Here is a 15,051-nt window from a genome sequence, read left to right on the forward strand (position 1 = left end):
GTACATTAGAAATTCTACTGACATTTTCACTTTTAGACAAGTATAGATAACACTGTGAAAACAACATAGGATATGAAAAATTTTAAATTGGCCTTTTCTTCTTTGCTTTAGATCAATACTTAGAACAGTCAATCGTCATATGGGCTATCTGTTCATATGGCTGGATAAAAAATTCAATGTGCTTGTGCCAAAAATCTATTCATTAATTTATTAATTCATTTATTCAATATATGTTTGTGTGAAACATTTTTATCAACCATTCCTATAATCTAAGCATGGTGCCATGTGGCATAAGTTTATACTTTACAAAAAAAAGAAAGCTGCAATCAATATCTGACTCCAAAGAAATAATGAAGAACATTAAATATTTTTAGCATTAAATTTAGTATTTTATGTTGACAGAAACCCATAAGGTATTTGCCTATCATCTGATTCTTATTGAAACAAAATAGTTATTCAAGAATTTTTCTTACTAAAATCAATCACACATTTAATATATACATATATTTGCAGTACAGAACATGTAATTCTCTGAGAGGACAATACTTATGGAGATGATTAATGAAAACAAACTTTTTTTTACATATTTCCTGTAGATATAAAGTGAACATAGAGCCAGGCATGGTGGTGTACACTTGTAATCCCAGCATTTGGGAGGCTGAGACCTGAGGATCGGGGTTCACAGACAGCCTCAGCTACTTAGTGAGGCCCTCTGCAACTTAGTGAGATCCTGTTTCAAAATAAAGAATGAAAAATAGGTCAGGGGGTGTATCTCGGAGATCTAATGCTCCTGGGTCCCATCCGCAGACCCGCAAAAAAAAAAAAAAAGAGTACTTCTCTGTTTTGTCATGATAATTTAGCTCTAATCAGGTTGACAAGTTGATTGCTTTTCCACTATTTTTTTAATTTAAACTCGAAACCAGTATATTTATGTCAAAAATTATGCAGTATAAAATCATAATTATATTTTAAATATCATTTTATCGTCCATGTAAAACACAAATAGAATCTCAAGAAAAGCAATCTAATTATTTGGAGACTTTCTTAGGCTGATTTGGGAGGGAAGAATATAGTTAACAAAACTAATCTTTGATGTTATTTAACACAAAAGCAAACACAGATCCCTTTATATCTGACATTAAAATTCCGATCATTTGCCTCCCTAAAGAAAGCACATACAGCTTTTATACAGACTGCACAGTAAAGAATAATAATGTTTCTGTTTACTGAGATATCAACTGGCATTTCACTGTAAGTCAATGGTCTATCGTTGCTACAGCATACTAGACCTCAATCTGGCATCTACAAATGTCAAGAGTATAAAAAGAAATATAGGATGAAAATCAAAAGCATGTTCCAAACTTCCCCCCTAAATAAAAAAGGGAAACAAAGTTCACCTAAACGTATTTGCTGCAGAAATCAGTGCAATATTCAGCTGTCAATCTAGAAAAACAAGGGAGCCACACTGTCAGTAGGACAGGATAATAAAATTTCCAGCAGATGTTCAGGCAAGGCTCTAATTTTTGCTGAACTCCCTTGGCAAGCATTTAATTTCTTTATCATATGCAGGCTCGACAAATCGTACTTCATCAAAACTGTATTGTGAAATATTAATATTTCATATGATAACAAAACTTCATAACACTAACCTTTGTCATATTGAGAGCATCCAAATTTCAAATGTCAAGATTCTGAAGTTTAATGTTTCTAAATAGATTCTCGAATTAGTCTAATAAACTATAGGAAGGCTAAATTCAATTGCTTATTCTATGTCTGATAAATGTATAGTGCATATAATATTTTAATAGATAGTTTTGGTAGAAGTCCGAAAAAAAATACATCAGATGTTGTATACTATAACATTTAATCAATGAGAAAGCATAGAAGTTCTTAAGGCTTAGTTAATATTCACAATGAATTTATTCACTAATTAGGGACCACATAAGAAACCAGATTACAGTTCTCTACGAAGCCAATAAGCTATTTTGCAAACTCACATTTAGGAACTTATCTTTTTGGAAAATGATAATATAGAGATGTAAGTAGGTATTGTTATTTTTGTAATTTATAATCTCCAAAATATGTTTAAAATGGCCCTTGCACATTATTTTGGGAGCTGTTATTGAAGTAAATAAAGTAGGGTTTCTGAAAAGCCCCCCAGAATTGTTTCATGTGCCAAATTTAATTTGTGTTTGTTCATAAATCCCCTTTTGAATCTGCATTACAGAATTATGGATTGGTTGAATCAGTTCAAGTTGGAGGTTTAGAAGGAAGTTTGCATCCCTAATAGGTGATCCTATTAGCAACAACAGCTCCTAGGTTACCAAAAGACACAGCATCCTTAATCAGTGCATGTCACCAACAGAGGTAAGACTGATGTGTTTGATTAATCAGAATTCAATTTTTGTAGGCAAAGAAAACAAATCCAAAGCAAATACCTTTTTCTGGCCATAATTCTTCACTTACACCTGATTAACCACATATTTCTACTTACATTTATGTATTTTAAGACAGCATAGCTAATAAAATTATTTAATACTATGAGATTGTTTTCCTCAACAGATTAAACATTTGATTATCGCTCTGCATCAACTCTTAAAGGATGAATTGAAAAAGACAAATATACTGTTAATATTCTCGGAGATTATAAATAATTGATTTATGATAGTCCAAAGCTGAATCTAGTCTATTTTGTCTATTTTTAAACTTTGCTTAGTAGAAGGCTTTCTAACCATTCAATCTATTTATTAGAAAAAAGAATATCCATTTGTTATTTAAATAAAAATATTTATGAAGGGTTTTTTCCCTGAATTGATTTTTTTTAACATCTGTGCATTCTCTAGATTTTCTTGACCACACTTTTACACAGAGTCTTGTAAAGCTGTCTGAGTGAGACAGCTGTAATGTTTTAGCCTTAATAATGCCAGCTATTGATCCTAGTAAGAAAAGAAAGAGGGAGAGAATGTGCTTAATGGGGCATGTTTGTTCTCTATTATTTTCTTTGCCTAAGGATAAGGTTGATTTAAATAATGATACTCCTTTCTTAGTTTCTAGATTCACACATTCTTAGACATTAATTATTACTAACTACCAGTTAGGACTAAATACATTGAGAGGCTTAGGGTCTAATATTTTATCAATAATTGTTTTTAAGAATTATTAAAATTTTCTGCTCTTTTAAAAATCAAGACCATATAGAGATGCTGCCTTCCACTGCATAAACCATCATACTTTTAAAACATGTATTTAGATGCTTTTTGTACTTTAAAGAATCAATCTCAACTTTAATAGGGAGTTCTTTCCTGCTACATATGTTCACTCCTGGTTGGAGTATAATCATAATATCACATGAAACCCAAGCTATATGTTTCTTGGGAAAAGTTTCTGAGTTAACCTAAGTTAACATACATGAAAATTTTTACTACCCAATTAAAACAATATCATGAGTTGAGGCATATGTCATCATTTAAAAATATCCAAAAGTCACAAACAATTGATAATGTTAAAACAAAAAATTTACAAATAGTACACGCATATAATCTGAAAATCCTTCTATTGGATATATACTCAAAGGAAATTAAATCAATAGGTCAAGCAGACATCTGTATTCCCATGCTCATTGCAACACAATCATGATCACAATAGCCAAAACCCAGAAATAACCTAAGTGCCCATCAAATCAAGAATGGGTAAAGAAAAGATGCCACCTATGTATAATGGAATACTATTTAGCCATATAAAAGAATGAAATCCTTCAATTTGATTCATACAACAATATGAGTGGTCCTAGAGATCACAATGTAAAATAATCCAGGCACAGAAAGACAGGTATTATATGATCTTATGTGAAAACTAAAAAGGTTGATCTCATAGAGAAATTAAGATTAGTGATTACCAGAGACTGGAAGAGAATACGAAGGAAAAAGAGATAGGAGAAATTAATCAATGCATACTAGGTTAAAATTAGAAAAGAGTAAAACTTTCTATGGTGCTATCCTACTGTAAATTGACCACAGAAAACAATACTGTAGTATATATTTCAAAAAAATACGGAGTAAAGGAAGTTGAATGTTTTTACTGTAAAGAATGATAAATGTTTGTGGAGATAGGTTTAAGCTGATTTAGACACTGCATCATATCTACATATATCAAAGCATCATTGGGTACTCTATTCATATGCATAATCTTTGTGTTTAAATGGAGCGTGTGATTAAATGAAATGTCACTGTTTTACTATTTATATTTGCGATACTTTCTAGGCAATATAAAGTGAGCAGTTTCTGCCATACCCTCCCTTCCACGGGATAGATAGAATGAAAGAAAATTAAAGTCCGATGTGCAGAAATAGGTCTTGTAAAATAGTTTGATAATATATCTTGGTCAAAAATCTTTCCATTATAAATACTTATGCCTCAATTAAAATACCTGCCACACATTGAGACATAACATATATCCTTACCTTATCAAGAGAGAAAGTTTTTGTGAGAGCAAAACCCCATCCTGCTTCAAAAGCTCTTCGAATCATCGATGTGCTGGTAGCTGGGGTTGCACTAGCAAGACCAAAAGGATTTATAAACTTCAATCCAGCCATTTCCACACTGATGTCCACCAGATCAATAGGCGTGTAAAAGAGGGGCAGCTGAGGCTTGTCAGACACGGAGGCTCCGTACAGTGACTGCAGAAAACAAATAGCCAACAGTTGCTCTTAGATCCCATCTGCATTTTATGTGCAGTCTTTTTTAAAAAAGAAACATCACTTCAACATAGCATTTGAATTAAAATAGATTACATGGGTCCATTTACAACAATGAAAACTGGCGGAAAGTTGGTTAGCAGGGCACCAAATTCATATATAATTAGCATCCGTTTCTAATTTAAAAGGCAGTATAGAAGGTATTAACAGAAATAAAAACCAATTAAATAAACAACTCTATTTAAAACACACTGAGATTCAAACACAAAAGGGAATAATTTTAGAATTTATCTCTCTGGTTCCATTAACCCAGCCTCCTTGCACTTAATTTATAAAAACATTCAAGCGCTCAGAGATATGGGCAACAGCAAGTCAGGAGGCCTAAATTCAATTTCCAATCATCTCACCAATGTTTATGTGATTTTTAGAAAGTCCGCCTAACATGCCCTGTGTTTTCTCCTCTAGAGTTTTCAGTACAACCTCATAGGGATTTTGGCAAATGCAGGAAATCATAAGCCACAGGAAGACAACTAATTTAGAAAGTAATGTACCCATGTGCATTAAGGAAGTTTGTTTTTTCATGAACCAAACAGGTACCAGTTTATCTCAAAAATCTTCAACTGACATTAGACATTAACATTTACTATTTCTCAGTGTTCACTATAAAGATGTCACTTTGAAGGACTACTGGAAAGACCTGATGAAAACACTCATGCATAGTATGTGGTAGCACACTGAAGCTTGCTAAGTGTCCCCTCTTTCTCTTTTCCTCCATCAGTCCCTCCCTCCCTCTCTTTCTCTCTTTTTCTCTATTTATCTCTGAAAGACAAATAATACTGGAAAACATTAAAATAATGAATTTTCTCAGTCAAAGTAGTCACTGAATGGACAGGGCTAGTTAATTCAAAAGTAGAACTCCTTTCTTTTGTGAATCATCACTCAAAAGAAAAGTTATTTGAGCAGAACTTTAATTTTATAGGACTGTGTCTTGTGTAGATAAAGATTTCCATGACTCGCATAGAAATTGTTTCTAGTCCTCCAGCATTCATAATGCAAAGTAAAGCTCATTTAATATGTGAAAAGGCATCAAACTTGTCAATTGAAAAAGTATTGTGTTTCTGGTTTTTGCACAAGAGTGCCTGATGATATCCTGCCTTCAGCTAGGGCAGTCAGCACTCACTTTCTGCTAGAAATGTGCTAGGATTTAAGGCAAATCTCTTTTTTGCTTCTTTTCCCTCCCTCCCTCCCTTCCTTCCTTCCTTCCTTCCTTCCTTCCTTCCTTCCTTCCTTCCGCTCTCGCTTTCTCTTTCTTTCTTTTTTATTTCTGAGAATTGAACCCCAGAACCTTATATGTGCTAGACAAAGATTCTGCTACCGCACTGTGCTACATCCACAGCACTACCAGGCATATTTACAAGTACTGGGTTGTCTGCTTATGAAGATATTTTCTTCTGTTCTTAAATGGAATTGTAATACAATTAAAATAATATAAACCAAAGAAAAGAGCTAGAATATATGATATAGTGAACTGAGGAGATAAATGGAGTGTGTGTGTGTGTGTGTGTGTGTGTGTGTGTGTGTGTGTATGCACATTTATGTCCATGCAGGTACATTAGAGATGGATATGGAAGAAAACTACATTTTCTTAGCTCTATATAACAAAAATTTTAAATTGAATCAAGTACATTTTTGGTTAGACTAATACAGAATCTCCTGATCCTAGAAGTTAGGTAGTACTGAGAATTTACAAGAATGTAAATATAGAATGATAAAAACAACATCAGGCACCCTTGTGTCCGAAGCCAACTGCAGAAATACACATGGCCTTGTATATTTTATGCAGTGCCGATGAAGGACACCTCAAGTTTCTTCCCCTTTTATGGCTGTACACTGAAACACATAATCTCTTTTATCTTATATATAATTTTAGTTTGTTTAAAAGTATAGCTAGATATGGCATTAGGCAATATTCCAAAAATGCAGCTATGTGCATATAGTTCAAATTGTTCTTCTTAATTTATATAGTTTAAAATAAATAAAGCATTGCTCTAAAATTCTTAAGAAGGTTACTGCCTAAGCACTTAGAAAATATTTCAATGAATTTTGCAAAATTTTCCTTAAGCTTCAAAAAAACAAACAAACAAACAAACAAATACACCCAAGCAAAGAACAAATGCCAAGATGTAAACATACTCATGTACACAAAACCTTTTAAATGAGAACTAAAAGTCTTCATAAAATATATATGTATGCATATATATTACTTACAAAAATGCTACTGATGTGCATGTGTGTGTGTATGATATAAATAAAATCTACAACATAGCAGGCAATCTTTCTGCCCACCAAGGACTATGGTAGATTTTGGCTTACACAGTGTGGTGCTGAGGCAATCTAGTCTGTTCAACCTCTCATCATATCCCTGCCCTTGTTTTATCTTCTTTTCTAAGGGACAGGAGGATGCTCCCCTCTGCAACCCAGCTCAGAGAACTCAGCACTTCATGTTTTATTCGCTCCAGGATAATCCCCCCAATTTCAACAGCAAACTATAAACTGATACTTCTAAGATCTTTCAACACGTTCCAATAAGGATATTTTGCCTCAACTTCAAACTCAACTATAAATGTACCCCCCTTGCTGGGTGTGGTGGCTCATGCTTGTAATCCCTGTGCTTCAGAGGCGGAGACAGGAGGATCACGTAGGTTCAAAGCCAGCCTCCTTGCCGGGCGTGGTGGCACATGCTTGTAATCCCTGTGCTTGGGAGGCAGAGACAGAGGGATCATGCAGATTCGAAGCCAGCCGCTCTGGCATTAGAAGAGACCCTGTTTCAAAAATATAAAATAGGTCTGGGAGTGTAGAACGGAGGTAGAAGGGCTTCCAGGAACCCCAGTACCACCAAAAAAAAAAAAAAAAAAAAAGCCATCCTCCTTGGCTTAAGAGACCCTGTTTCCAAATAAAATATAAAATAGATCTGCGAGTGTTGCCCGGAAGTAGAAGGGCTTCCAGCAACCCCAGTACCACAAAAAAAAAAATAAATAAATAAATAATAATAATAATAATAATAATAATAATAATATAAATAAATAAATGCCTTCAAGGTTTACAGTTTCAGACTAAACAATTTTTTCAGTTTTCCAATAGAGTTAATAAACAAAAGACATTAGAAAATAACCAGGATATTTAAAAAATCATGATAGTTCCATAGAAAGGAATACTATGCTAACATCAGAAATGACAAGCGTGTTCATCATGTACAGACTGAAAAAAAATGGGAGGTAACACTATGTAAATGTAAACTTTTCAGTAAATATAGATGTACATATCTAGCTTACAATCTGTTTATCCACCTATCACAAAAGGCACACATTTGAATATTAAGCAGAGTTAATCTTTTAGAATAAGGGTTTTAGATGGTGTTTATTTGTCATTTGTTTGTTATTGTGATATTGAGGATCAACTCCAGTAGCATCCTAACACTGAGCTATATCCACAGTCATTTTTATTTTGAGACAGGGTCTAAGTCAACAGATATGGGCCTTGCATCTGTGATCCTCCTGCCTCAGTCTTCCAAGTACTGGGATTATAAGATTGTACCTTAATGCTCAGTTAAGATAATCTTTCATTAAAATGTTTTGCTTATTGTATTTTTTATATTTTGCAATATTGAATGCAAATTAATTTATGTTACATAAATAGATTTAAACTAAAATAATTGTTTAAATTTTGTTTTTATTATATACTGGCCATTTTTAATAATATATTATGGTATAAAAAGTGATGTTATGATTATTAATATAATAGGTAATTATGAAATCAAGCTGATAAAATGTCATCACCTCAAATACTTAATGTTTTATTCTGTTAAGAACATTTGAAGCTTATTCTTAGTAGGTTTGAAATGCATAATGCTCTATTAATAATTATAAAAATCCTTCCTGTTTGAAGGTTTGATACTTTTTGACCATCATATCCGAGGTCCTCTTACCTCCAGGCCTCTCCATTCTATTCTCTGCTTCTATAAGTTAAATTGTTTTGGATTCCACATGTGAGAAAACACAATATTTTTCTCTTTGTGCCTGGCTTACTTCACTTTACTTGTTACCCCTTACTTCAGCTTAATGTTGTCCAGTTTCATCCAGTTTGTCACAGATAAAGAAACTAAAGGCTGAATAGTGTTGCGGGGTACTGTGTATCAAATTTTCTTTGCTCATTCAACAACTAATGACCACTTAGGTTGATCTGTAACCCGGTTATTGTGATCAGTATTATTATTATTATTATTATTATTATTATTATTATTATTATTATTTTGGTGGTACTAGGGGTGGAACCCAGGGGCTTTTCTACCTCCGGGCTATCCTCCCAGACCTATTTCATACTTTATTTGGAAACAGGGTCTCACTAAGTTGCTGAGAGCCTCACTCAGTAGCTGAGGCTGGCTTCGAACCTGTGCAATCCTCCTGTCTCAGCCTCCCAAGTGCTGGGATGACAAGTGTATGCCATATGATAGTGAGATTTGATATATTCCTACGTGCTCATAAAATTATTTGGTCTGTTTCTTTCCCTGTAGCTTCCTTTATCTTCCCTTTCTTCCTCCTCCTGAACTTTACTACCCTACTTGTCTTTCTTCAAACTTTAATGCGATCTCTTCTCTTTCCTTTTTCTCCCTAGCTTCCACAGATCAAATGTTCAACGTTTGACTTGTCTCATTAGGCATGCTGCTCTCTAGTGCTGTCCATTTTTCTGCAGATGTCATAATTTCATTCTTCTTTATGGCTGAGTAAAGCTCTGTGTGTGTGTTTGTGGTTTTGTGTGTGTGTTTGTGTTTGCATTTGTGTGTGTGTGTATCTAAACATTTTCTTTACTCATTCATCTGCTGATGGACAGCTACGTGGTTGGTTCCGTAACTTGGCTATTGTGAATTCTGCTGCTATACACATGGGTATGCATACATCACTATAGTATTTTTACTTTAATTCTTTTGTAAAGATACTGAGGAGTGGTATAGTAGGGTCCTATGGTGGTTCCATTTCTATTATTTTACCTGGTGTCTTTTTCATTAGGTTTTTTTTATTGAAGATTTAAAGAAGTTTATTAAAAAGATAGAAATACAGAAAATAGAAATACAGAAAATAGTTATAGCTCCATGCCAAAATAAAGGGGGAAGGGTGGCCTGGGCCAACTCACCACTCCCCTTTTTCATTTGGCTTTTTAATTCTATTGTGTTGTTTGAACTCATAATATATTTTGTATTTTAACCTCATTGGATGTATGAGTTGCACATATTTTCTTCCAGTTAGTAGACTGTCTCTGAATACTGTTGTTTTTCTTTGCTGTGCAGACATTAGTTAGTTTGGTATAATCTAATTTGTCGAATTTTGCTTTTGTTGATTGGGCTTTTGGAATCAAATCTGAAATATCACTGCCAAGATAAATGAGATAGAGCTTTCTCCCTATATTTTCTTTTAGTACCTTGAAAGTTTTGGGGCCTACATTTAAGTCTTCAATCCAGTTTGAATTAATTTTTTTGTATATGGTGTGAGGTTAGTATCTTTTTGGCACCTTTCTTGAAAATCACTTGGCTATACATGTATAGGTTCATTTCTGGGATTTTTGTTCTGTTCCATTGGTCTATGTTTCCTTTCTTTCTCTCTTTCTCTCTCTTCTTTCTTTCCTTCTTTCTTTCTTTCTTTATTTATTTTGTTCTTACTTTCTTATTTTCTTTGCTGTCTTTCTTTCTTGGTCAGAGAAATACTCAAAATATTTTTTGAAATCCCACCAAGTGAAGATCAAGAAAAATAGCTTGCCCAGTAGCATCGTCCACCAATTGTTCTGAATTGACCTTTTCAGTTATATTATTATTCATAAAAGTTAACTACATATAGAATTTGAACAATAAAAAAAATCAAATTTTTAAAGTTTATTTTACAAAGAGAAAACTAAGGCCAACAGAGGTAAAGTGCATACCTCTAATTAACCAAGTGCCAAACCCACAACACAATATATATTACTCTATATTTTTGGCTATTTTTCCAAAGCCATTACTCAGAAATAAAATATGTCAATGACTCTTTCTCAACCTTTTTTGTTGTTCAACACATACTCAATGGAAAAACAAAGAGAAAACTCAAAAGAAAGAGAAGCTAATGTCACAAAAAACTGAGATGAAGATGATCAAAATAGAAATTAAGGAAAGTCTGGATGTTCAGCTTTTATAAAAAAAAAGTAATATTTCTATTTTAGAAACATTTGCCAGACATATGAGAAAATGAGAGAAATCTAAAGATCATTTTCTTTTACCATTTGCTTTTTTTCCTTAGATTTTTTTGAGACTGAGTATAGCTTTCAGTCATTTAAAATACAGTTTCTAAAAATTAACTCCACAACATAGCTTATAAGAGGTCCCAACTTTATATAGCTTGCACTTCAATTTTCTCATTTGATTTTCATCTGCAAATTGTTTCCAGGTTCCTAACTACCTACAGAATAAATCTTCAATCTCTCACCATTACATAATCCTAACTTTGTGATCTGAGATTTTCATTTTCCCTACCCTAATTAACCTCATCTTTCAAAATTCACTCATACCATCTGATCTTTCCGTTCATTGAATTACTTGTATTTTTTTCAAACAGAAGAATAAAACTATTACATATATGTATCTCATATCTTTTTTGTGGCATCAAATGTTATTTTCTATTGGTTTAACTGCTTTGAAAATTCCACCTGAGCCTTCCAGAGTAAGTTAAGCTATAATATCCACTAGGAAATATCTCCTTTCCAAAAGCAAAATTTTTCTTTATCACACTCTGTTCTTGTTGCCTTGTGTGTATGTGTCTCCCCCTTGATTTAATTCCAGCATCTAGCTTAAGATGTAGCAGAAAGATGCTCAAAATATTGATTGCATGTATTAGACTAGTGACTTTAGGCACTCAGCCTCTTTTTTCACATACATTTCGAGCATGCTTATAATCAATTTGGATGAAATAATACTCTACTTTATTTCAAATATACAGAAGTCCATTATTCCACGATTCTAATGTAAAGACTCTCCAAAGAGCCATCTAGTGGGAATGGTAAGTAACTTCTCTAGGTTATTAAGTTGGAAAACTATGTAAATATATACATGTTATAATTCAGTCATATGAAATGACAAAGTTTTGTCAACCTCATAGTTTTGCAAGGATCTTACCTAAAAAAAAAATTATAATACTCCTTGACTTTTGGCTTCTAGTTCATAATGGAATCCCTTGGGTTCAAGCAACCAAAATTAATCTCAGCTGATTATTATTAGGGTACAGAACTATCCATAAAATTTAAGCAGGAATTCAGCTGGGCCCTCAGGAAGGGCTAGAAATTTTTAAAGAAGACCATATGGCAGTTTTAAAATCTATTTTCTCTCTTCAAGCATTCCCCATCTTATATAAGCATTATCATTCTAAAATATTATCTTTAAAATTAAAAACTAAACTGAAGATTTTCCATGATGGTTTGAACACACACATTGTGCATATATACACACATACACTGAAAAATCTTGATAAAAATAAAAATCTACTTCATTCTCTACCAGTTCTTCTGTATATAGAATAGTTGATATTTTATTGGTCATGCCCCTTCATTTTCTACTCTAAATATGAGAAATATGTGGAGAGTTTTAACAATTCTGATGTCAAGACCAGATAACCTTATATGCTGATTACTTTAGAATCTCTTGGAGTTGTTGCCTAACATTAGTATACCTAAAAATCTCTCCAAGAAATTGCATTGTGCATACAAAGTTGAGAATCATTTATTTGGTCACATGGATATTCTTCCCAATTTTTAGTTCTCAAATGTCAAATGAGAGATGCAGGTTGGCCATGCTTGTGTTAGATGCCTACCTTACTCAAATAAGGGGCTGCTGAGCATCTGTTCAAGAGAGAAAAACATTGTTGAAGCTGTGCAGACATTCCAAAAAGTGTTTTTATAGGACCCCAGTATGCTTATAAAGAACCATCTCTGACAAGTATCAACACATTGTGCAAATGCCAAGGCCTACGGAAAAAACAGGGCACTAAATTTATCTTCAAAATCAACAAGATACTTGTCCATATGCAAGCAATACTTAGGCCAGAACCAGTGATAGGTATTTGATTTACATTCTCTCCTTTTGAAATTGCAACTCTTTAAAGCAGGCTTTAGTATTTTACTGTAAATGGGAAAAGTAAGGTTAGGGGAAAGTAAGCAGCTTGCTATAGTTTCCAAAGGTAAGCAGCAAGTAAGTGATATAAGAACTGATTCAAATCTTGTACCTACTACATCATACTGGGCTGTCCCCATATTACATAAGCATTATTTTTCTTACATATTTGTATCCTCAAAACTGGAAACTAATCTGAAAATCTTTCATGATGGTTTGATTGAACACACACACACACACACACACACACACACACACACACAAACACACACGCACAGCACATAGATACACTAAAATTTTTTAACAGGAATAAAATGATTAGACTGTTCAAACATTAAAACGATCATAATGCCTTTGAGAATTAAAGTTAAAATAAAGAAAATCTTAAACTATAATGTCTTCTTATTTTAGCAGGATCTCTTCATCCTTTACTATTGGTTGCTTCTATTTTACCTGGTTGGGCTTTGTAACTTTAGTAGAGATATTTGCATCTATAACAGTTATGTCATTGGGGAAAAGCAACTCAGATTACAATTATGTATACATTTGAATTTTCCTCTAATTTGCTTTCAAATAATGAATTTTTAAAAAGTAAGAAAAGCATTACTAAAGGCAAGATTCTTGGTAATATTATATTTGATTAAAGAATAAAAGACCACCACTGTTATGTTCTATCCAGTTTAAAATCATTCAACTGTTACTTGCTCATTTGAGTTATATTTCAATGTAATATAACTACAATGGACTACTTTTGGGTACACCAGCTCTGGACATATATAATCTGTCATTATTTTAAGGGACAGAATAAAAAAAAACACTGTATACCTACTCATGGTGAGATTAACTCACAGACTGGATTAATGCATTAATTAGCTCCAGCTTAATTACTTCGTCTCAGAAGAAATAACAATTGAGGAGAGCAAACTTACAAAGCAAAAATTAATTTGGATTGGCTGTTTCCACAATGGGAAGGCCTAGGTCTAGTTGACTGTAATTACATAATTAATCAGCTTTCGTTTCTCCATTTTGAGAAATTACCATTCGCGACGAAAATTTTAGAAAAGATATGAGGCTACAGAAATTTTTCTACAAAATAATGGCTCCATTTTGTTCGCTTATTTAAAGAAATATATTCAAATTACTCTTAAGAAGACAACCTGAGCATCGATTAAGGCTAGAAAATTAAATTACATCAGTTCAAATCCATGTGATCTTTTCCCTATTCTCTCTTCCTAAGTGCAGTCTTCCCAAGAACCAACTTTTTTTAGAAACCTAAGGTAGTATCAGCAATGAGCCTAGTGAAATTGTAAAATATGCTTTCTAAACCTTATATGTTCCTTGATCTAAAATATTTCTCCAATTTAATCAACTTTCTATAATATTAACAAGTGATTACTATATGACAGGCATTGTGTTCAGATGCAGCAACAGAGCAGTAAGCAAAGCACATTTTCTTCCAAACAATTATCATATTTGATTTGTTAATCACTCAAAAGTATTTCATTTTAACATTATTTATACACTAATATGTCAAGGGCAATATTACTATACCGTGCTTTCCTCCATAGCTTTATTGAAGGATAATCGGTATACAAAAAAGTACTTAGGAGGTTGAGACAGGAGGATCCCAGGTTTAAGGCCAATCTTGGCAACTTAATAAGATTGCTTCCCAAAAAAGGGGGCTGAGAGTATATCTTAGAGTTTGCATTCACCTGAGTTTAATGCCCAATAAAAAAAATAAAATATGTAATTAATATATATATAATTTGATGATTACTATGGTTGGAATATGGTTTGTACCCACCAAAACTCAGGTTGAGGCTTAATTCCTCGATTTGGCAGCACTGGGAGTCGGGGCTTAGTATGAAGTGGTTTGGCATAGAAATAAAGCCCTCACAAACCAATAAATGCTGTTTCACAGGAATGAGTTCTCACTCTTCCAAAACTGGATCAGTTACAGGAGTGGGTTATTATAAAGCAAGGTTCCCTCTCCTGTTTAGCTTCTTTCATTGGTACCTACATGCCTTTCTGCTTTTCCATCAGACAAGAGGCAAAAGAGTCCTCAGCAAAAGTCAGGTAGATGCAGCCACCTGATCTTGGACTTCCAAGCTTCAGAATTTTGATCTAAATGAACCTCTATTTTATGAATTACCCAACGCTAGGTATCCTGTTATAG

At 33.3% G+C, this 15,051-nt stretch overlaps 1 protein-coding gene across 1 annotated transcript in view; it reads right to left on the reverse strand.

Moving 5' to 3' along the window:
• Positions 1 to 15,051, reverse strand: part of DPYD (dihydropyrimidine dehydrogenase) — a gene marked incomplete at both ends in the record, with an annotated part of 932,092 nt that overhangs the window by 448,263 nt on the left and 468,778 nt on the right. Inside the window, one exon of the mRNA XM_080690443.1 lies at positions 4,460 to 4,675. Coding sequence (XP_080546569.1) covers positions 4,460 to 4,675 — 216 coding nt within the window. The remainder of the gene's footprint in view (positions 1 to 4,459; positions 4,676 to 15,051) is intronic.

This window comes from Muscardinus avellanarius (genome assembly GCF_963383645.1).
Source record: "Muscardinus avellanarius genome assembly, chromosome: 3".
NCBI classification, from domain to species: domain Eukaryota; kingdom Metazoa; phylum Chordata; class Mammalia; order Rodentia; family Gliridae; genus Muscardinus; species Muscardinus avellanarius.